The sequence below is a fragment of the Rhyacophila brunnea genome, unplaced genomic scaffold, assembly GCF_057557595.1.
Source record: "Rhyacophila brunnea isolate RB1 unplaced genomic scaffold, BYU_Rbru_1.0 scaffold_2, whole genome shotgun sequence".
Taxonomy (NCBI): Eukaryota; Metazoa; Arthropoda; class Insecta; order Trichoptera; family Rhyacophilidae; genus Rhyacophila; species Rhyacophila brunnea.
The window spans coordinates 55,506,753-55,532,350 of record NW_028232859.1 but is presented as its reverse complement, the minus strand read 5'-3'; the positions used below and the strand labels follow the sequence as shown (position 1 = coordinate 55,532,350).

General features: G+C 32.0%; 1 protein-coding gene across 1 annotated transcript in view; it reads right to left on the bottom strand.

Annotated features, from left to right (window-relative positions):
* Positions 1-25,598, bottom strand: part of LOC147072544 (NBAS subunit of NRZ tethering complex-like) — a 39,424-nt gene that overhangs the window by 12,255 nt on the left and 1,571 nt on the right. The window contains exons 3-28 of the mRNA XM_085946938.1: positions 24,025-24,158; positions 22,508-22,641; positions 21,716-21,810; positions 21,410-21,587; positions 21,149-21,310; positions 20,741-20,986; positions 20,511-20,615; positions 20,330-20,419; positions 19,560-19,793; positions 19,338-19,463; positions 18,607-18,730; positions 17,809-17,957; positions 16,496-16,797; positions 13,804-14,125; positions 11,995-12,153; positions 8,524-8,660; positions 6,377-6,562; positions 5,264-5,366; positions 4,911-5,173; positions 4,629-4,741; positions 3,893-4,025; positions 3,495-3,740; positions 2,668-2,800; positions 2,344-2,459; positions 1,349-1,593; positions 192-409 (exon numbers count right to left, since the gene is read on the bottom strand). Of these exons, the coding sequence (XP_085803064.1) occupies positions 192-409; positions 1,349-1,593; positions 2,344-2,459; positions 2,668-2,800; positions 3,495-3,740; positions 3,893-4,025; positions 4,629-4,741; positions 4,911-5,173; positions 5,264-5,366; positions 6,377-6,562; positions 8,524-8,660; positions 11,995-12,153; positions 13,804-14,125; positions 16,496-16,797; positions 17,809-17,957; positions 18,607-18,730; positions 19,338-19,463; positions 19,560-19,793; positions 20,330-20,419; positions 20,511-20,615; positions 20,741-20,986; positions 21,149-21,310; positions 21,410-21,587; positions 21,716-21,810; positions 22,508-22,641; positions 24,025-24,158 (4,453 nt within the window). The remainder of the gene's footprint in view (positions 1-191; positions 410-1,348; positions 1,594-2,343; positions 2,460-2,667; positions 2,801-3,494; positions 3,741-3,892; positions 4,026-4,628; positions 4,742-4,910; positions 5,174-5,263; positions 5,367-6,376; positions 6,563-8,523; positions 8,661-11,994; positions 12,154-13,803; positions 14,126-16,495; positions 16,798-17,808; positions 17,958-18,606; positions 18,731-19,337; positions 19,464-19,559; positions 19,794-20,329; positions 20,420-20,510; positions 20,616-20,740; positions 20,987-21,148; positions 21,311-21,409; positions 21,588-21,715; positions 21,811-22,507; positions 22,642-24,024; positions 24,159-25,598) is intronic.

Genomic DNA, 25,598 nt, shown 5'->3' with positions numbered 1-25,598 from the left:
GATATGGCTGACTATGTGGAAAAATGGATGTCGCAGAAATAATCATTGCAGTCAGCTATTTACTGAGTTTGCCATAATTGGACACTGCGGGAAATGGATATTTAATATCGCCGATCAATATGCTGACACAGATTGAGTTGTTTATTCCCATAAGCGATAATAAATTATAGTTGATTGAAATAAGTACTTACCTTTGACGGCAGTTCAAAGAAGGCATCGTCAGGTAAATTATGCATCTCTATGTAATTCACCAAGGAATAATAATACAGAAAACAGCAAACTGATCTCGCGTCCAGAGGTATGTTGAATAAATAATTATTTGAAATTGACATATCGTATACACTCATTAAGTGAGATATTGATAAAGCTGTATCTTCACTTAACAAATATTCAGCACATTGGACGAGAGCTGGAATCATAAAAAAATAATTCAATCAATATTCAGTAGGTACCTACCTATACTATTGTAAAACAATCAATTATAGCGATATTATACCCCGTTTACACATGCATGGATTTACTGCTGACAGTACGTATTATTATCCAACCATGTCTGATCCTAATAAGATCAGATGGGCCTCCACAGAGTGGAGGGTTTGTATAAACAGATTTTGTTTTTTTATGAGAAATGGATGTCAGCCACTTGCTCAACCTATTAAGTCCATACTCTGACTCATACACAAATTGAAAAACAATATATAACAAGTTACAAGATTGCATGCATGAATCAAAAAAGTTTGGAAGCTTCTGAATTTTCATACGACAGTTGGGATTTTTTCGATCTGCGCCTGTGCAGTAGAACGATATTGGCGAACTGCTGGCAAAAAAACGAACTACACCGCGGAGAGATTCATTTTGAGGTTAACCGATTTTTATGATCTGTCAAATAGTACCATAAAATGACAACATCGCGTCTCGTTTACTCTTTAAGAATGAGATTGGAGAGACAGTCAGCACTTTTACATGTAAACAGTTCGTCAGCTGATTGCAGATCTCTTCTAACTCACATTTGAAATATTTTGCAGAAGAGTTTTTTGAAACAGCCTACTTCAGTTATTTATTATTTATATGTTCAAGTGTATGCACCATTTTTTTCATCAATAATCCTACTAAAATATGATGCATCTATTTATCCATAAAGATAATAAATAATTTCAGCAAGTTGTTTCAAAAAACTCTCTCCTCAAAAATTTCAAATGTAAGTTATTGTAAATAGTTCTGCAATCAGCTGACGAGTTATTGTCACGATAGTTTAAAATATTAAAATACACACTATTGCTGCCACTAAATCCATGCATGTGTACAGGCGCTATTATGGCTTGTTTAAAATATGGCAAAAGTAGATTACCTTCTGGCGAGCTGGTATCAGAGTTACCGAAATTAATACATTCTTGAAGTAAATTATTCCTTATCAACGCTTGCAGCAGTACAAGTTGTTTTTCTGATCCGTCCGGTGTTGAAAATTTGTCATATTGAGTGGCAAAGGTGGACATGTGACAGTCTTTGAAAAGAACTTTGTAGAACGTATGGCAAGATATTTTATAATCACTCAAAAATTTATGTTTCGTTTCTGGCACCGGCTCCTTGTGTGTCCTGATAAATAAAATACAATTTTGATTCATTCAAAGAAATAATTCCTGCTTTCCTTTGATATACACAGTTAAAAATTGTCAATAATTTAATATTGAACGAATTTAATACCCCTTTTACTACTGACAGTACGTATTATCGCAGCCGTAATAAGAAAATGCACGTGTAAACACTGCTGACCTTTTAATTACCACATTTAAATAACACATTAATTATATCTAATGGCCAACTGCTCCAAACGCGCCAGTCGTGGTGTTAGCACTAAAACTTACTAACTTATTAACTACATACATACATATAATTTAATACATAATTGATTTTGATCATAAAAAAAGTTGCTAGTACATATTTCTCAATAAAAAGTATTTTTACGAAATATCTGTCTTAATTTTTACAACATTTTGTATTTATGCACTATAATCCGCCGTTTTCACTAATTAGACACTTGTCAGGTTTTTGGGGTGGCAGATTACTGAGAGAGTATTGTAGTTTAATTTACACACTATTGATGTCATTAAATCTAAGCACGTGTACAAGCACTATAATAGCGTCTGTCCATTTGAATTATATTAAGAATACATTGCCAATTCAGGGACACTGTATCTTTTTAATTTCACCACGTGTTGGAATAGATATACACGGGTAATTATATAGGTACCTATCAAATTGTATTGAATAAATCTGTCGATAACATAATTTGGACAAGCAGTATTCAATTTCTAATATGGTTCCTTAAGAAATGTTCAAACTTACGGAGCACCGTGATTATCCATCCATAAGTTTCTTTTATCATTGAGGGCTTGAATGGGTTTTTGAAGGTAATCTTCAATATATTGAACTGCCGTCAGAATCTTGTTTTCGCTGGTAGGCTAAAGAGACAATATGTTATTATTTACAGAAGAACTTAAAGTAAATGGGGACAAAGATTTTCACATGTACCGATTTTGGCGTCGATAATAAATAAAATATGACAATACCATAGATGAAAAACATTTTTTTAGTCATAATAATAATAATATGTAGGTACTCGTAAAAAGGTAAAAAAATATATTATTGTACTTATTCAAGAATACAAACCGAAGTCAGGGCATCCACATAGTCATCATCCGTGGATTCGATGCTGTCTTGTATATTATGTCTTGCATTCAATTTGGTAATGTTCACCAAATTACTTATTTCCGTCTGCAACATTTCCGCTTCAACAGATGATCTGAAATGAATTAAAACAATCATAGTATCTATGGACAATACACTTGTCTACATGAATAAATACTGAGTTTTTACCAAAGAGATTGAATATGGACTATAAATAGCTCAATAGAGTTTTATGAGCTTTTAGTGTTAGAATGCTTGATGAGGATTTTGAAAAGTTTATAGTGTTGTTAAGTTGGTACCCATAGCAAAAATTATATTCTTTAGGTAAAACGCATTGAAAATTTTTTGCTATGTATACCTACTATTTATTATATTATTCACAATCAGCGTCTATGGAAGTCTTTTAACCTTTCGTTGTTATATTATGTATGTTATATATGTATGTGATATCATGATTCTAAATAAGTTATAATTTAATCTAATCTGCAATTTGTATTCTTAATTCAATGAAAACAATAATTAGTGTGCAATAGTTATGACACTGATACATTAGTATGCAATTCAATAGTATTGAATAAATATAGTCGAAGGGTTGCCGAGTGAGAGAAAACGATGCAATATTGTTAATGTATGTACAGTCCACAATAGCAACCGTAATAATAATCACATTTGCCCAGCCTAATTGCTGTGCACAAGAATAAATCGCATCTGTGCATGGTTAAATTATTTCATTATAATTTCACTATAGCATCACTTTCATAATATATTTCGGCTCCGTCTTCTAAAGAAGGTTTTATCAAGGTGTTTACCTTATTTGTAAAATGCTTTCAATGTTTGCCGCATCGCAGTGCATGAGAGCAATGTTGAGTAGATCCCTCCGAAGTAAATGATCGCCGAGTCTCTGATCAGCTCCCAGTCTGTGGGCGGCTTTCACGCCGGCCATGGCCGCTGCTCCCTCACTCACTTTCACCAATCTCCTGCAAAGCTTCTTTGTCTCTTCAATATCATCAATCTCGAGACCTTTCTCTGCACATAGAGACACGATCACAATCTCCCTGAAAAAATCAGTATATTGATAAACATTACAATGCGTATTTTGCCATTATAAAATGTAAATCGGTAACCTAGCATATGAGACATAATCACTTTTATTAAAACAACAATACAAATTAGTCAATATAAAGAATGCGAGAATGTGTTGTCATACCTTTTTCTATCGTCTTCGTCTGATATACGAAGAAGCTTGGCAAGCTGGAGTAATTTCTCAACTGATTTATACGCTTTGTCATTGAAGTTAAGGCAATCTTCAATCAGTCCGAGCTTGTTTGTGTTGAGTCTAACTGGAATACATTACAAAACTTATTATGAAACATAAACACTTGCAGGTGTGTATGTCACTGTTGAATTTGGCACTGCCACTATATAGCGGCAGATTTGAGAACACATGTGATATCTATCAAAATAGTCAATTATCTCATACACAGAATTGGCGTAAATATATCACATCGTGAGAGTAAAACCATAGTAAGTGCAAATGACAATTCAGAGATATGAGGGTTTGAAGTTTTTATTTTGTAAGAATTTCTTTGAACATATTGTAAAACAAAATTACCTGTATATTTTAATGAAAATTATTAAGTATACAATTGTTTCATTTTTCCGTTATAGAGCCCTTGACATTAATTTGTAGTTGTTTCTTGTTTAAAACTCGAAATTCAAAAATTTGCACTTGTTACACTTTTAAACTCATGGTGTAATATTATAATGAGCCTGATTTTCATTTAGAAATTCCAACAAAATATTATGATTGTTACTGGTGTTACTAATTACTAAATGGCCGATATCAGCTGCCTAATGTTAAGCAGTAGTTAAATACGACTAAGCATCCGGTCTTTATAGTTAATTTTTTTTATATATAAATGCAGATATTATAATAAGCAAACCTTCAATTGGGAAGATGCTCATTTCGAATTCTGCTAGAATTTGTAGGGACAGATTTAAATCCTTCTCTTCTTGAATTACGATATTGTCCTCTAAGATCAATTGTAGACATTCCCTGGAAAAACCAGTAAAAAATAAATATTAATTAGAGATTTAAAAAAATCCTTTCCATTTAACAAAAACTCATAAAGAAACTTTCATAGTATAAACGGACAATATACATACATGCATTTAAAAATTAACTACATAAAATTGTTTTTGCCATTTTGCATTAAAATACTCACCACGAATGTTCCAAGACTGGATCCGTGATACTTGAGGCATAATTGAAATACTCTTTGGCTGCGTCAATGACAAGAGTGACACTTCTTTCATAGGGCACTTTCTGGATAGCTACAATCTTTTGAGAGGATTTAACTTTTGTCAACTTGTGTTGCCGCTGTTCCACGGTTGTGCTTAGTTTTTCGTTTGAACGGCGTGTCAAAACACTCTTTGCGGCGAGAATACTGTTTTTGTTGGCAGATGATAACAAAGAGATTGCAAAGGTCTGAAAAAAAATAGCTTGCATTATTTATAATGAAACATATTATGACCTACATATTTCAATATGCACAATATGAAATCTGGTACTACATACCTCGTAACATAACTCAATATCAACGCAGGAAAATACTTTGGAGTGCAAATCTAACATATCTGATAAAAGGTCATTCCAATCATCCGATTTTCGTGATTGATTTCTGCAAAATACAATATTATTATTTATAACAAACTCTTAACACGTTCGCGGACACAACGTCCATAAACGTTGTATTCTGTCAGATGTGATATGACAGGACGTCCATTGAAGTCCTTTACTGTGGAACGGAATACGACACGACGTTTATAGAAGTCGTACTTTGGATTAAAACAATATGTTCCCTGTATAACATATTTAATATGAACATATTTCCATTAGATAATGTCGTATCTTAAGACTTCATATCTATATTATTTATGTATCTAAATTAAAAAATTTATATGTATTAGCTAAAATTTGTCTGCGAATTTTTACTAGGTGGCCTACAAGTGCCAACTATTTTTGGAATAAAATAAATCCCTTAAAAAATATGAAATAGGAACAGAATGATAAATATTTGTGAAAATTTACTAAATCAACATGTTTCTCGAGTTTAACGTGAATATTTTCACACTAAAATGATAAATATTGTTTAGAAAATATACACAAACAGTTCATTCAGAAGTTATGACGTTTACAAGATCCCGCGAGTTAACTCGTCCGTGGCCTGATGCGACATACATGCTTTGGCGAGTTAACTCGTCCGTGGCACTGATCAGGGATAATATTATTATCTATGGTGTTCGGGTGTGAAAAATAATAACTGAAATGAAGAGCGGTAACTGCTATTGAAAATAAACAACTTTTCAATGTTCCTGTAGGATGCAATTATACATAAATAAAATAAAATTAAATGTGTTTGAATTAAGATGCCGAAGAATACCTTTCTTGATAGAGCTGGAGCCTAACCAATTGAAAATGAAGCAAATAACAGAGGTCTTTGACTCATGTTAATATGTTTAGAGTCCATCTCTATAATATATAAGAACATTTTCTTTAATACCCTTGTATTAAATGGTTTTTAAAGAACGTTTTCGACAAAAATTGACACATAGATGTGGCCGAATAACACAAATATGTAACACAATCATTATGATATCATTATGAAAATAAATAATTAATGTAGCTTACTTATTTGAGGCAAAACTTGCCATGCTGGTCAGGAGTGATTTCACTTTGGCTGGATCTTTGATGACGGATTTCAATTCTGCAAATGTTACGTGGACGCCATGTGACTCCATGATAGAGCAAGCGTTTAATAAACGCCTCATTTCGTCCAAGGATGCAACCAAATATGATGGCGCCACACTTCCATCACTGTAATTTTTAAAGATTAATTTATTTATAGGTACATGAAATTGAATAACTCCATCACATTATACTACTATGAAATGGATTGTTTATATATACAGTATAACCTCGATTTTCCAGATTCCTTTTTGATCATAAGTTTCATATGATTATAAGAAAAATATATAATTGAGCCCATATCCGGAAAACGAGCGTTATCCTGAAAACGGCGTTCAGAGATATTGGCAGTTAAACATTTCAGTTGGTTGTTGTGGAGATAGGTACCCGTTATCGAAAATATTTAATTCTGATGAACAAAATTATATAGCTTGAGTAATTGAGAATGCGGTTTATTAAACAAAAAAACTTAATTGGATAAACCACCATGTTTATAATAAAATATACGGTAACAAATTTAACGCTGTTTTTCCATATAACATAAAATAATCGAACAACTCTGATTTTGATGGTAATATCTTTTGCCCTAAGTTTTTAAGTGAGTCACTTGAAGTGATGTCTTCATCAGGAGGTCCATTTCCAACATTTATTGGGATAAATTCAAATATATTTTTTAACCAATCAGCACTTTGTTGGCTTCACAAAAGGCAAACAAGACAAAATGTCTTCCATTTACTTGCATCTCGTTGGTTTTAATTTCCCATTTCCCAAGACTTGGAAAATAATTTATTTTGTTCAACGGCTGAAAAAATAGTGTTGCACAACTTCTGACAGCACTTACCCATATACATCAAAGTATATTTTCTTGATAATATTTCCTTTAAAAGTTTTATAATTTTGACCACTATTCGTTTTTGACGTAATACAGTATAACCCCTATTTTACGTTTTTTAAGGGACTGGAAAAAAAAACCTAATTGGAGGGAAAATGTAAAAGGGGGGTATTGAAAAAAAGAACATTTAAATTTTATGTTTCTAAAAAAATAAAGTTTTATTAAAAAACAACGTTCAATTAAAATTTTTATTGGAAAAATCATGTTTGTTGCATTTTTGTTATTTTGTTATGTAATTCTCTTTCAAGACTATATAAACATTTAAAAGTGTCATCTTGAATATCAGCAACGCTTGTAAAGTAGGTTTTTAAACCCTCGGTGAACCTCATTGCTTCTTCTTTTGTTGGACTATCAACCTCTTCTTCATCAGACAGTTTTTCAGAAGTGCGCGTAACTCGCATATTTTGAATATTTCCGACGTAAATCGCGGGAAAGAAAAACGTAAATGCGGGTATTTAAATGTACTGAAATACATCGGGACTGAAAAAATTACACGGAATTGCTGGGAAAACGTGAATTCCGGGCACGTAAAAATGAGGTTATACTGTAGTTAGTTTCATCAAGGGCACGCCTTTTTTAGAACAAATAGATTCAGATTTTATACTCTGAAGAGTAAAAAATATTTATCGCAATAACAAATGAAAATGCCGTGAACGTCCGTAAGCACGAATTGTGTGTACAGTGCCGCAAACTTATCTGAAGAATTTATGGGGGAACCATAGTCGAAAACTACCCAATCAACACTCGTAACTGGACAGAATCTGACATTGGAATGGCGTATTCAATATGGCGTCCATATGGGTTCTAGTAATTCCATTATTGGTCGTTATTCAGATAAGTTGGTTGGACTGTATGTCGTGTACGGCATAGATATTATGATATACTGACAAACAGCGTGCAACGCGTGGTCAGTTTGGACTGTCTACTGCCACCTATTGTTAGAATATCAAAGTAATATTTGGTGAGTACATGCATAGGTGTATGCCGCGTAATTTAAACCGATTTACCAAAAAACCGTGTTGTCGCGATAACGCTCGTTTTCTGGATATGGGCTCAATTAGTGTACAAGAAAGTGAATAATATACTGAAAGTAAAACAGATGTTTTATTATCCTGATTTATTGTTATCTGAACTATTGTCATATCCAATTAGTCTGGATAATCTAGGTTCTACTGTACATAAAAAAAAAATAGTATACCTGGACGTTGGTAATGCGTCTAATATTTCAAAACACAACTCGAGTTGTTCTTGTGAATTCTGAGACATCAGACAATTATTCACTATCCTTACGCACTGTTCAACATCTAGATTTAACTCTTTTGCACCAAGTAAGATCTACAAAACATAAAATTTGTATTAACATGCTATTATTAATTGAGTAACTAAGTTGGATAAATTGATATGAAATTTAAATACTATGCAATTACAAATTCTACATAACTGTTCTGTAAATGAGGTGTTGTTTTCAAATTTTCAGAAAAAAACTGTATATGTTTATTAGCGTTTTTGGTGTTTGTATGAGGGAAAGTTAGACATTTCAATAATATCTGTGTCCATGGGATATAATCCAATGTTGGAAATAAAATGCTTATTATACAAAGTAGTTGTGTACATATTTCAATCAGCTTATTTCACTGTTTATGAAAAATGGCAATGCCTTCTAAAATTTTCACCTATTTATTACTAAGCTTAAAATAATATTAATATTGCATATTTAAAAAAAAATGTATTAGGCTCTCATAAGACCCTGCAGGTAGATTGTTTATGAAAAATGGAGATGCCTTCTAGAATTTTCACCTATTTTACTAAACTTAAAATAATATAGATATTGCATATTAAAAAAAAAATGTATTAGGCTCTCATAAGACCCTACAGGTAGATTATTTATGAAAAATGGCAATGCCTTCTAGTATTTTGACCTATTTTACTAAGCTTAAAATAATATAGATATTGTATATTTAAAAAAAAATATATCAGGCTCTCATAGAACCCTGCAGGTAGATTGATCATGAAAAAATGGCAATGCATTCTAGAATTTTCACCTATTTATTACTAAGCTTAAAATAATATCAGTGGCGAAGGGTGACTTTTGGAAAGAGGTAGGCTGTGGAGATCAGAGAAAAAGAGCATACTTGTCAAGTATACTTACGGGAGATAAGAAGATAATACTTACGATATTACTACTGATGAATAGGTGCACACTAAAATGACAACGACACACTGAATCATTTTACAACTGCCAGATAAAAACGAATATTTGTCATATAAATTGTTGTGATAATATCTAATATAAGTTTTTTTTGCTGTGTGCAAATCTAAATGAACCCTTGACCTTCCAGCTTTGATAATATATGATTTTTTAACAAACGTCAAACTCGAGAATGATATTCTTAAAATTTGGTCTGTCATACTTATAACAATTTTCAGAATCAATCGGAAAACTAGACATTTAATAAATACTTATATATTTAAAGCACTGACAAATGACTTAGGGTACAAAATAAGATAATCTATCCACATTCAGAACACAATAAATCACTGAATTTTGTCTAACAAAATAAAACTCTACCACCGTGTTCGGAAAAACAATCTGACTGAATTAAAATGATATAAATTATGTTTGTCTATGACTGAACTAATCTAAATAATAATCACGAGATACAATTATTTGTTATTTTTAAAAACAATTAATAATTATATCTGATTGAACCCAATAGAAATAATTTTTTAAAATCATCTTATCTATTTATTATTTGCTTAAAGCGGCAGGCATAGATAATAAAATTTGCATAAAGAGTTATAAGCGGTGTCTTGAGCGCTCACCAAATGAGACAAAATTTGTAGACTTGCCTGAAGAGATGAGTCATCATAAGTATAGAAAACAATTTTCGATTATGATGTCAATAATCATCATTCAAAGAACAAAACAGATGTCGCTACTCGATTGTAATTTTTTGTTTGATTCTAAACTTGACTAATAAACAGTCGCTAAATTCAAATTCTGACCATAGATGACTCAATATTTTAAAATATTCCACATTATATTAATGTATTTAAATTTGAAATAAATACTTGAAGATATAGTTTTCTTGAAGGAAGGCTTTAAATAATCGCTTAGTATGGAGCCTTCGCCACTGAATAATATAGATATTGCATATTTAAAAAAAAATGTATCAGACTCTCAGAGACCCCTGCAGGTAGATATTTGTGAAAAAATATAAAATTATCATAATGTAATCTACTTTTCAAATATTCACTACATTCTTATCGATGGATTGGAAAATCTATTAGGCAGTCATAAACTTATGTAGGTATATTGCTTTATAATCAATTAAAGAAAATTGTTTTTGATTATTTTTTAATAGTACCTACATGGTAATGGAATTTTCGCATTCTTACTAAATTTAAATAATGAATAATGATATTTTCATACTAGGGCAACTAGGCGAATGTATTAGGTTCTCATAAAATCCCTGTAGAGTGTAGGTAGTAGATGATGTAGAAAGTTTATATTTTGATAAAGTATAAACTTTCTCCAATAAGCACTCACTGGGCGACATTTTGTTTATACTTATGGAGTTTTCTGAATCCTTCTCATTTCACCATTTTTTTCATTTATATGAAAAATAATTTTATTCATTCGGCTTTTTACTCTGTTACAATAATATCAATATAGATCACGTTTTCTTAATATATAATTTTTATATAATGTCTTAGAAAACATACGTATTATAAAAAATCCTGAAAGACCAAGTGGACCTCACATCTTTTCACTGTCTATTGATTTGCCTCAAGCAAGGCACCAAATAACGACAAGCAGACCTATAACGCAGTGGATAGAACAGTCGCCGGGACAGTGGAAAGATATGAGGTTCCAGTCCCTCATGGTCTAACCTTTTTTTTCTAATATCTATGTTCTTAATTTAATATTCCTAAGTGTATATTCAATATTCAAAAAGATTCTTTAGTTAAATATGGGAGAATTGATCAACTTGCAATATTTGTGGGAGATTATAACAATTTTTCATATTGAAAATAAAATAATCGTAACATTGACTCTTGACATGGGTAAGGAGCAGGGTATTTTCTCCCCACAGCCAGTCTTGGATACGAAATATGGAAAGCTCTCGACAAACTCCACACCATGGTAGAGTGCACTCGAGGTAAAATGGTGATGTGGGGGATCCTTGATAAGCCGCGAGTATGACCACCATAAAGAATGATGAAGAATATCATAGATTTGACTAGGCGACTTTGATCTATTTTGATGTCACTGCTTTTCATTACTCTCCTTGCGATCTGTGATTAATCGTTTCGCATCCTCCGATGTGTGTAATGCAAAAGCCAACATAAACAAAATCTTCAACCATTATAAGTTATAATACCAGTACTTGAAATGGAAAAGTTAACAAACCGAAGCGCTCGACAATTTTCTGAAGATAGTACATAACATAGTTATCAAATTTTATGTATTTTATAAAAATAAATGTGATTTTTGAAGTTATACTTCTTTAGGCGCGTTTGGGAAAACAGATCAGAGTGTATTTCAATGTGTGTTTGATCCAGAGCAAGGACTAAGTGGGTTAAAAAGACTCTTATAGTACATACCCTTACTAATTTTCAGATAATTTTATAGTGAATAATTTAATCTCATATATGTTGTAATTACCACCAAAGGAAAATTCAAGTCATCATTTCCAAGATTGACGATGAATTCATTAAGAAGCATATCTTTCAATGATGTGTTGTTAATCGATAATTTCTCACATCTTTCCAAATAAGGAAATAAAATTCTTTTCAAATCTTCAACAACTGTATCCAGAGACGACTGAAAAGAAAATAATATTGTTAGTATAAAAATGATTAGCAAATATTCGACATTAACTGAATATCAAGTATGTATTCAAAATAAGTCTATTAATGATGCTTAACGCTTTCGCTGCTGAATAGATAATGAGATTTTAATTGCCCCCTTTAAAATGCACGTTAATTACATCGATCGGCCGCCTGGTCATTACGCACCGTGTGCGTCTTCCGCGTCCAAAGTATTAATCATACATATGTAAATAAGTGGATGCAGGGTTTTTTTTTTTTTTAAAGAAGGTGCCGGAACTCACTTCTTGTCAAGCTTTTTGCTCAAGACAATTACATTCAAATATCATTTAAATGAAATTTAACGCAGTTTTTCGCCACGATAAAAAATTAAATATTTTTTTTACATTTTAGACATGTTCAATCTAAAGTTAAAGAAACAAACAGATACAAATACACAACTAAATTTGTAAAAACATCATAATATATTTGAATAAAGGTTTATAGTGATACTGTTATAGTGTGTGGCAAATCATCTCGATTTCTTTTTTTACTGTCTATGGCCGAATGTCTTCCTCTTAGTAACCACTGATCAACATATTTTGAAGGTGAAAAGTGTCAAAGGTGGTCCGACGAGTTTGATGAACAAAAGTGCACATGCATCGCAGTCATCAGTCGTTGACAACGAGTGACCAATGGGAACATGGACGAGTCCACTTCTCACTTGTCGCCACATGAGAGCGCCAATTTTTAATCCATCCACATTTCATGCGGTACATAACAATACCATATTTTATCAATTTGACGAATTATATAAATATAGATTAACTATGTAAGCATGAACATTTTTTCATCTAATTGCTTTTGAAACATTAAAAATACCATGAAAAAAGTTGCCGGAACGCCGTTCCACCGCGTTACATGACAAAAAGCCCTGACCGGATGTATGCGTTATGTAGCAGATTTTCAGGGGCGACTGACATGTGGGAAAATAAATATCTATTATAAACAGAAATCAAGTAAAGAACTAAATGCCATTTACTTGTTTCCAACACAGGAAAATTGTATTAACTACCGATTATCTATGCAAACACGAGAAACTAGAAGTGTATTATTAAAATTATTGATACCATTTTGACATTTATTGTGTCAACTGATGGAGAGTTAAAATAATTACAATTCAAATAGTATTGTCCAAATGCTAGGGACAATGCCTCCACGGTATAGCATTAATCTCAGAGACTTGGCTGAGGTCTGAATTAGACTATCTGAAATTCAATGATTACACGATTTATCGAAAATACAGAGGGGATGGATACGGAGGAGAGTGATTCTGGTGCATAAAACACTGGCGTCTAAAGAAGAAAGAAAGAAAGACGGAAGAGCTAGGCAAAATAATTATAAAGCTATTTAACAGAATAGGAGTGAGGACCTGATCGACGGATCCCCTTCTAGAAGAGAAGAGGCGATATGACAGCGAGTCGCAGTCAAAGCCTCGGAAAAATCACAAAACAAAAAAAAAAAAAATGCTTCCACGGTGTGTACTTTTAGTACAATATAGAATCATTGCTACAAAAACTTGTATATCTCCAGCTTTTAATTATACAATAATTTATCATGTGGTTGGTAGGTATAAAGTAATTTATTGTCAAAATATGTAGCACACCTTAGACATAAGATAATTGGAAACTTGGAATTGTGAACAACATTCTAAGCGAATAAGATTCATAGGTTCCACGCCCACTTCGTATATTAAAGTGTCGAGTGTCAGAAGCAAGGAATACAATTCTTCCATCCCTGGAACATTTTTTTCTCTAGCGATAATGATCAATGACAAGGCATGATCAGGCAGGCGACACAGTTTATCCATCATGCGTGCTCTCTTTGAATACCACTCTGTGAGGTTAGGAGACGGCAAATCGTATTCCGCATTGTTGATAGTTCCGTCCACTTGGATATCTTCTGACCAACTGGCACTCCAAATGGAACTAAAAAATCATAACAAGTATATTAGCATATTATACCGTTTTTCTTATTTTGGTTGTTGTGAATTCAGGGTGAATCTTACAAATCAATGTTGCAGTTGACCAATTAACTAGCTTGTTGCGTGGGAGCACGTAGATAAGATGCAATTGTCAAAGTTTATGTCCCTCATTGTCATTTGAAATGTCTTCAAGAAGAGTACATACAGAGACAGAATCTCAGAATGTAAATTTGACACTACTGAAGTGAATAATAATTATTGTCATTGGATAAAATGAACATTCCATACTTCCTAGTAAAGCAATGATTTTCACATATCGTCGGCTTACTATGCAAACCTTCTGTCTGATTTAGAAAAAAGTTCAGAAGAAGAAGAAAAGTTTTTTCTACATTATTTTTTAAAGTGCACTCTTTTTTGATATATCATAAATTTAAAACTTTTTTATTTATAAAGGAATTCTAATAAATACTTTGGTACTGTTCGGTTATACGGATATACTGGATTATTTGTTAGTTTGGGTTAGGTTGGGTTAGGTTAGGTTAGGTTTGGTTAGGTTAACCTAACAAATAATCCAGTTTATCGGCTATTTTCAAAATGTGTTTTCCGCTGTATTCCGTATAACCGAACAGTATCAATACTTTATACATTTTAACTCTCTCCTGAACTTTTTTCTTAAACAGACATGGAAGGTTTGCACAGTAAGACGACAATATGCATTATATTATTTTTTTTAAATAAGGGTGCATCTTATAATCGATGACATCTTATAATTCGTCACCGCAATACTATAGATCCACCAAGTTGTCCGCTGAGTGACGGCGCCACATGTTAATATTTGACATATAATTCAATACTTTTTATACTGTGAAGAGGTTAGTTCTAAATGACACCTGATGATTAATGATGGTATATCTATACAACTAGATAATTCTGATTTGGCCATTGTTGGGAAAATGAAATTTAAACTTTACTTAAATAACTTAAATCTAGGCTAAAATTATTACAGTACACTCTCAGTAATCCGCTGCTCGATTATTCAACAACTACTATAATCCGCCGTTATTTTTACTAGTTGAAAGCACAAAATCAAGCTCTATAATTCGCCAGTATTCGATTGTCAAATTCAGTAGTCTGCCGCTTGCAATATACAACGCAGATGAGACGGGCTTATTTTTGGAAACTTCTTCGTAAAACGTACATTCATCGCAAAGAAAGTAATGAACCAGGGAGGAAAGTGCCCAAGGACCGCATCACAATTATGCCGTGCTCCAATGCAGCCGGGAACTGAAAGCTGAAGCTTCTGGTCATAGGGAAAGCCAAGTTGTGTCAAGTGATTTACTGTTTAATATTTAGTTGATAAACTTAGTTTATAAATATGTATAATTTAGTAAATACTTGATTTTGATTATAAATAAAACCGTAATTTGCTAGTACAAATTTTTCAAAAAAGATGTTTTTACGAAATACCTGTTTTAATTTTTACCATATTTTGTATATATGCACTATAATCCGCTGCTTTCACTAATTGGAGACTTGTCTGGTTTTTGGTGTGGCGGATTACTGAGAGAGTAGATACTGTATTTAAAATAAAAATTGAAAATTGTGCTCGTCTAATTGGGAGCAATTAAATAATGTACAATTCTATGAAAAAATATTGTAGATATATTATTTTATTTATTTAATGCATTTATGGTTTTAAAGTTATCTAAGATTTTCAAACACAAAATTAATACAGTTCCCATTAACTTCTGACTTACCAAGTTTTATCATATTGTAGAAAAGGAAATGTAGAATAATATTCAATAGTATCTCAAAAACAGTGAAAATCAAGTTATCTAGTTGAAATATTGAGGTGTTGAATTGATAGAACATAGTGATATAAAAATATAATTAATTATAACCAAATTTTATAATTAGTTGTGTTAAATTTTGTGACACCTTCATGTATTTTGTATAAAGTGTATGATATTTTACTTAAGGCCATGCATTAGTTGAGGCACGGTCTAAAAAGATCGTTGCTAGGCGATGTGCGGATTGCGGGTCGCGGGTGCAAAAGACGCCTGTCAAACGAAATATTATTTCTCATATAAATCCAACATACGTCCATTTTACGTTCTGTTTATTATTCTATTAGTAACAATAATAATATATTCATTGACATGTTTTCTTTTTAAAGTAAATGGGTAACGTTTTTAGTCATCTTTACACGATTTTAGAATTAATTGGCCCGTCGCCATCACGCAGCAAAGTGACGTATGTCTGACTCAACGTTCTCTCTATGAATGCGAAGCGAGTACAAAATTTCGTCGCGCGTACAGTTGAGAATTATTTGGCGTTTCACTGATGCGTCACCTTAAGGCATAGTAAATTATACCTGAATATTTCACTTTCGCACCAATCTTTCTCACGCGTTCTCATGTGCTTTTCTGGACCAGAATTCAATTGCACATTATACTCCGGTAACAGGCCTCTGTAAGCTACCGGGTCTAGAGTCTCTGGAATATTTTGAAGCACAAACAAATGTAAGGACAGGTCATTCAAATGAGGCCATAGACATTGCACTGCTTGGATCCTTCCCTGCCTTGCAAACTCCACCGCATTTCTACAAATTGTACAGCAGCGCAGTTGATTGTACTCATCTATAGAGTATGCAGAGTGTTCAACTTCAATTATAGTCTGAAATTCAAAACAATGTTCATTATGGTAACAAAATTTACTGGTTTATAATATATTTAACAGGAACGTGCCAAAAACTCAATTTATATACGATTGTTGTTTAACAATTAAACATTCTCATATATTAAAATTTTAATGTGTATTGACACCCACTCAAATCAAATGCTCTCTTAAATCTCTGAAATAATTTAAGATTTAACCATCATTAGGAACAGTGTCGCCAATTTAGCATTTTTCAATAGGCATTTAGCTTGCAAAAAATGCATCTGGCTTGTGGCGTTTTTACTAGCATTTTTTGATGCCTCCAACAGCTTTAAATGTGCTGAAAATACATTATTTAGTTTATTTATTTTCATGCGCATCAAATTTTTGACTATCAGACACCTAGGTAGGTCAGTACCTATTTTAGTAACGTCAGAAATAAAACAACATAATTTAACACTTGAAATAATATGGCCTTCATGGCCTTATAGTGAAATGGTATCATATAATTTAATTTGTGCTTAGGTGTGTGACATCAGTTTGACGATTATCAGAATGACATGAAACGAAACTTGAGCGCTGCTGACACACTATAGGCATTTGTTGTCAATTTTGAAATATTATATTTCTGTTAAAATGTATGGTTTTTACATGTATAGACATTTTTTCGATTTTGCATTTTTTTTCGATATGCGAAAGGAAAGGTATTGACTTCGTTCTTGTTAGAATAAGTAAATTTACTTCCAATTTTATTTTCACAAATCTAGCTTTTTTTCCTGCCAAATAGCTTGTTTTCGTACCGCGTCCGGCATGTTTTTGTCAACGACAGTTGGCACCCCTGATTATGAATCCCTCCCAACACATGCGGTTGATGGGTTAAGGCCATTCTGTAGGTTAAATCAAATTCAAATATTTTTTCTATGTGTGCACAGTTCCATAGTTAAGAATGAGTATGATGAAAGGCTATTAAGAAACATTCACAGGAAGCAGCCAATAATGACAACAGATTGTAAAGTTAATATTATGTACCTTGTAAATTTCTAGGCGATCGAGATAGAACAGCATGGTATGCCTGAAGCGTAAAATCTCACTTTGGTGGGTTGATAAACTTTCCAAAGTCAGGCCATTCAAATACGTATCTTGACTTTTGGAATGTTTATATGATTCAGAAGATTCACCTGCAATATAATATTCTTTTTCATTAATGTGAAACGGCAGGTTACGGTCATAGATACCATTATCAGATCATAAATTTCTATGAATCATTAATATCACTGACAACTTATAAATTCGAGATATTCTACAGTGGATGTCAATTCCAAATTTGTTCACAATGTAAGACAGTATATTATCATAATTTCTCCAACTTATAAAAACTAACGTTTCTGCAAAAACATGTAAATCCAAAGTGTAACTAATAGTAAAAAAAAAGTTATTTAATAATCTATGTGTATGTAGATGAAATAAAATTAAATAAAAATTAAGCCATTAGCGCGCTACATACTTTGTCATATTGGTGTTACTAATGACTACAAAGGCTGGAACTGCGTTTTTGGCTATTTTGACTTAATTGCTTTAATTAAATAATTTTAAAGATAATAAAACAATGATATCAAAAGAAAAACAAAAATTCAATCAATATGTATCAATTAACCCAAAAATTACTATTCTAGCATTTAAATTAACGTTGTGGTCTCATAAAAATATATTAAAATCGTACTACTGAAAAGTTATCATTTTCCAGCTCTGACCTTATAAGTGGTATCGATATGCTGATTGGTGCGCTGTTATATTGTTATTATAATAATTAATATAACAATATTGTACCTTTGAATATGTCCTCGTTTGACAAATTCAATCCAAATTGAAGTAATTCCTTTGAGGCGGACAAGCTTTCCGGGACTCGATCACAGCATTGTTGGATAATCCATTTCTTTTTTGAGACCTTACTCTGAAAGAATATGGGCATCAATAAAAATGTTGAAAGAAAAATTGTACTATTGTTCTGCCGTACTTGTATCCTACCAATTCGAAACCATTACTGAATCAATTGCAGATTCCTTCTTTTTAAATTGAATTTGAAATCAGGTTTGGGGTACGACAAAACACACAGTAAATTTATTATTTGGATACAAACACCAGTTACATGTAAATTGTACACACATATTACTGTTCGCCGTAGCACGGTTCACCGTGAGCTGTCACATCGAGATCCAAAAATAACACGTTGTTCATGGAGCATTGCAGACAGTAATTTTCATATAATATACAATAACTTTATTAGAATCAATAAGAACATCAATTTGACATTAATTGGTATCAAATATTTAATAATAATGCTGTCATTATTATCAGGTAATTGATTTACGAACTTTTACCAGAATTTTATATAAGTAAATATATACAATATGATTGTATTTCTAATTTACTTACCAACCTATTTTCTTGTCTTCCCCTTGTGGTTTTTATTACATATATTTTTAATTGTTTTATTTAGACATGGATTTGTTCTGAATACTATATGACATTTACAAATTTCTGACAAGACATAAACCTACCAAATAATCTATTATGCTTTGGTGGGATACTTTGGAAGAGCGCCATTGCTGTTGGTAAACAAGGTCACAGTCCAAATCGTATTTTTGGGCCAATATCAACGCTTCCGGGTAATCGCCATTTTCAATCTAAAATCATAAATACATTAAGGTAATTATTTAACCTTGTAATTCTATCAATAAGTATAAATTACCAATTCTGTATAATACACATTATGTACTCACTTTACGAGAATACAAATCTTCAGGAGTTGTACTTTTTAAACATAGCAATCTGTACACTCGCGATAATAGGTAAAGTTTTTTTAACTTTGGCTGAAATCTCTCCATATCGGTAATAATGTATGATGTAGTGGTCACAGCATCCTTAAATTTTCCCATCAGAGATCTTTTCTCATCGTCTGATGATTCATTGGTAGCGTCAGTTTCCGATATTTCTTTGTTATTCGTGTCGTCGGGCTGGAATTATTTTTCAATAAATTAAATGAATAAGTGGGATTATAATATTCAACGAGATTCGGATAATCAAATGACTTGGTTCTTATAGTTAAGATTATAATAAATTGTAGAAAATATGAATTTGTTCAAGCAATTCACGCCACATTATAGTATAAGCTATAATAAAGATTTAGTTTGTAGAAGGTTTTCTTGTATCTAGCAACTCTATGCCATTTCAATTTTGTCACTTTTTACAGCACATCCCCAGAATTTTTTTACACAAATTCAATATAATGTCAGGGGGAGCATTGTTGTGGAGATCTGGGAGTGGAAATGGTAATTTACCCTTTTTATGCAATATATTTCAAGGTACTTTGGAAATTAAGTATGCCAGAACCTTGACTATTCATCCATTCATTCATATGGGACAAATGGGTATAATTTCCATTAATTAAACAATATTAATGGTACTGTTCGGTTATACAGAATACAGCGGAAAACGCATTTTGAAAATAGCTGATAAGTGTTAAAAACGTATAAAGTTTAAAAGTACTTACATTGTCATCGTCCTTTGAGAGTTTCTTTGCCAATTTTAAAGCAGCTTCACATTCTAACGATAAGAACCCATTGTCAAATGTGCTTATGATCTAATAAAAATAAATGGATAATGTTTTGAGTAAATGATCAAAATCGAATATCTCAAATCGTTCATACATCGCTTTATTATGATCAGCATACCTGAGGATGACCTTGCAAAAATTCTGGATTGTCTCCTAACATGTTGTGCAAGTCTGACACCGAACAGATTGTGACGGAGCCATTGAGCCTTGAGATTATTACAGCCTGGAACACAATAACAAACATCACTAGGTATGTACATACTAAAAATGATATCTTGATATAAACTTTATTATACTTCCGACAATACACAATGTGCTTAATACGGTGAAAACAATTTCAAAGATTACCTCATCATTCCACCAATTAAGATCCAGTGGCGAACAATCAGAGAGACCATTTTTGAGTACCGGCCATACTTTAAGCTTATCATTCGACCCGAGGGGGGTCGGAACATCGATGTGGGGTTGCTGTACGAGAGGCCAAATCTTAGAAAACCTCAAAACCGGTAAATGCCACAGAGAGATGCTTCCGTCGAGATGGAGACAAGCCAGCATCGACCCGTTAGGTGATGGGACGGCTTTGGTAATCACACTCTGAAAGTTTTGATATATATTATTCATTTTTCCATTGTTAAGTGTAAGTTTTTTTAAGTTTCAAGTGTTAAAACCAGTTATACATAATAACAATTGATAATCAGTAAAATTATAAAAAAAAAATTATTATACATAAAATATCGGGTTGGAATTTTACATTACCGTATGATTTTTCTTCCTAAATGGGACATTGCTGACAGAATCAAGCCATTTTTTCCACGAAGCCGGGCTTATGTCGTTAGATGTAATTGATAGCTTATAAAATGGAGCATCATTGAGTAACCGCCAAGCTCGAATACCATAATCGTGAGCATTGAATGTTTCCTAAAAAAAACATTTTAAAAAATCAGTATATTAGTTACATAACAATCGGTAGTAGGTACTGTCTGATTTTTTTATTAGTTTTTTAAAGTATTATTTTACCTTTTGAACAGGAGATGTAAGACCTGTGACAAATATTATATTGTGGGAGCTGTGGTATGAGACGGTGCTGACACCTCCCTCGAAACTAAATTTATGATTGAATTTGAAGCCATCTGTTGGAGATACAAAAAAACTTCGAAGACCGCCTCTATAGTCAACTAATAAAACCTCACTTGACCTGCAATAAAAACAAAATTAAACAGAAACTATTTGCATAAGTAAGCATATCATAATATTAATTTAATTGGTTTGGTTCATAAAAGTAGATGAATAGTTGGTTATCTATAAGATATTTGAAATTCTTACCATTTGTATTCAGTAACTCTGGACTTTAAGAAAACGATTCCAGCAACAGAATGAGTAGTATCAGTACATTGGGAATCAAGTGGTTGACTGCAATCCTTTAAAAATACAATTAAACTACAGTGAATTCCTAACTGAGAAAGCTTAATAAAATTTAAGGAATAATTAGGATTTGAGATCCCAGGGTCCTATTCGATCCCTTGATCAAAAAATTCCTGGATTAAAATAAATAAATTTTAAAGGCAAAAGTTTTTTTTAAATAGGTAGATACTTATACAAATTGCCATCACCTCCTAATTATCGTCAAATTACAGAATAACTAAAAATATATTTAAGATTTAAAAAAGTACTATTCACTCTTAAAAGCGTAACCTCCACAGAGTGGAATTTATATTAACAGATTTTTGATGAGGAATGGTTGTTAACTGCACTGGGTCAAATACACATTGAAAAAACAATATACATTTGTTTTGCCCAGCCGTGGAATTAATCTCGTAGTTTCATCTACGGTCACTCTACCAACTCAGCTAACATGGGTGTAAAATATAAACAGGTACTTAACTATGAACACTTTCAAAACCATTATAATGGAGTTCTACTACGTAAATAACAGTTTCGTTAATAAGCTTTTGTGTTTGTTTTTTTTTAATAAAAATTCATATTACTTAATCACGATAATAATATGATAAAAAAATCCCAATTCTATAAAACCAGAATTGAAAAATCTGTACGGGATTGCATTTCCTTTATACAATATAGTGACAAATATATGTAATACATAATATAGATACTTACCGGGGGTATATCGAAGAGATTGGTGGCCATTAAATCGTAAAAGCTAACTTTTCCATTGCTGTGAGCGATGGCAAGCATGGAACAATCAGGGCTCCAAACCATTTTCCTCCACTGCGGATATATATCTCTGGGCACTGGAATTTGTTAAATTAAACGGATGTATTAGATATAATATATTATAATGAATTTACAACTAATATTAAAAAAATAATATTGCATAATATATACAGATATTATAAATTGCTATATATAAAAAAAAGATAAATAGGTAACCAATTACACTCTAAGAGCGCGATGCAGAATCATACTTGGACGCGTAAGTCCTTAAAATACACGCCTAACTTTAAGGGGCCGATTTTGACGATCCGAGTTCAGTGAGAAAAACATTAGATAGCCTTAGTGGAAGAGAGAAAGAACATGTAATGTGTTTTTCTTGTTAGAACGGCTGCTTAACGTCAACGTTCTGCATTGCGCCCAAGACTATGGACCTACATAATAGAAGTGTAATATTTTTTTACAGTGATTTTTTGCTTATCATTTGCACAACCTATTGGGTAAGCCTGTTTCCAAATGCCTGCTGTAATTGAATTAACAACCTACCGATTAAGAGGAACTCATATTAACCTGCGTCCTGATCATTCGCAAGTAAATTATGTAAATTACAATGTTATATATTCTCCAAATTGATTGAAATATTTACATACAAAATGGGAGTTTCAAGAAACATGGATCTTAAATTTCATGGTATAAATAATTAATATAATTAATAATAGTACATATTGATTACGACATTATCTTTGTCAAAGTAGAAAATATAATATTTAAAAAAGATGATTGTATAATTATATTATAATAATATAATATATACAAATATTATTAGAAATCATAAAATTTATTATGATGGCATAATAGAGAAATCGTCGCTGTATATTAAATAATATCTCCTATGTGGTTTGAGTCATATTCTGAGAAAAAAACTGTTTTACAAAATAATCGTAATATATATGTTTTAACATCTTTTGTAGATCCTCATCATAAATTAAAATTGGATAATCATATTTTTTTACAACATATCTATTATTTAATAGAAAATTCGTATCTTTTTCCATGTTTTTATCACATAGGATTAATTATATATGCACCGTGTTGAATACGTTGAATCATGTGTAACCATACCGTGTTCACATAAGATTATTTTAATACTGATACATTGCGGCGGATGCTCACATAGGATTAATAATTACAGTGCATGATTTTGGATGCTCTCACATAGTATTAATTCAATATCGATTTTATTTGGAATCACCACACAGGAGGTAAGGAGGTATTTAATATACAGTGACGATAATACAGATGGTAGAGAAAAAAAATGCATATCACGTGGTATCAATAACTCATTTTCGTCAAAATCACCACATAGGAGGTATTTAATACACAGCGATGAAATATTGATACTATTCCACTATAATAAATCCTTCATTCGACATCAAGATTTGTGATAGTTTAAGCCATAATACCTCCCACACGAGCGACGACAGTGGAGTAGTTCCCTCGCTTCGAGCGGATCTCCAGAACTGACTCTTGGAGTACAGCCACCACTTTCCCATCGTCTCCCAAACATATCTGCCATGGCTGAAGTTGATTGACGTAGCTGATTAAAAGAAAGATAAATGATGATTAGATAATAACCTAAAACTTTTAGAAAAATATAATTTACTATTGGTACCAAGGAACATACAAAGTACGGGAGGCTTACAAAATTTTATAAAATTGGTAGCAGAAAATTAAATATTTTTTAAATCGCCGCGTGGAGGCATTGTTTATAACTGCTTGACGTTTCGGTAACATACATAATATAATACAAGCGGTTTTTGTGATTATTCATCTAAAATTTAGATTCTAAATAACTATACCTATTGTTTTCTTTTATTGTGTTAACTGTCAATTCATGGTGGAAATGCATTGTATTATTAATTTAATTTAATAAAACGCAAATTTTTATAGTACTTTTTCCACTTTTATTAATATTATATCTGGACTGGTTTCATCCACCTCAAAGGGACATTTCCCTCTCATGTCTTCCATTTGCGCAACAAATATCCATACTTACAATCAGTGGCGGCCGGTGATTTTTTGGATTGTAATTTTTGAGGGTGCGCTGGAAACCTACCTTATTGAAAAATGAAATCAATTCGGCGTTATTTTTGATTTGACAAAACGTTACTGACATTTAGGAAATTACCTGTATATTTTATATTTTTAATAAAACATGTTGCGAGTTGCTTACTTAAATCTTTGTTGGATTAGTTTTAAGAAACGATTGCATCTCTTATAGTAGATAAATACCTCTTACTTTTAACGTAAGCCATCTTATTCTATATAAGTACATTATCTTTAGCAATTTGTACACTGTATGAATAATGATTATTATGAAACTGCACTTTGTGAAATAGTATTAAGATTTATTAGCTTATCACTAGAATTCATGAAGTAATAATTTTCTATACCTATTATAAATAACCGACATCATTTCGCGTTTAATCAACACACAGGATAATGAAATATTAATTTTCCAGAAATGCGGTAGGTACCAAAATTATTTTTATCTTCACTGATTTAATTTGCAGTACACATAAATCAAAATATCTTACCGACATTGTATTATATTTCTTACCGATTTTAAATTTAGAAAAAAAATGAATTCTATTGTATTTAGTTTAACAGGCATTTTACATACGAGATTGCTAAATATGATACTAAAAATAATTTGAGCGTGAACAGTAAGTTGCAACGTCTATAATAACAAACCATAATTTAAATCTGTAATTGCTCTCTACTCAGAACAATATGATGTCATTTTCATGATATTCTGGAACTTATGCATGGCGTAAACGATTAGCACGGTTTAAGTTGTTATATTATAGCTTTAGTTAATACTAAGATTTGGGTTCATTTTAAGTAAACAAAATATATTGCCGGGCCCAAACGATTTCAGTGAGGATGACGTATACAGTGCTTAGTGCCTGTATTATCGTCGATTGGGAATGTGGACAATGGGCACATCGGTTTATGGTTTGCATTACAATAAGTG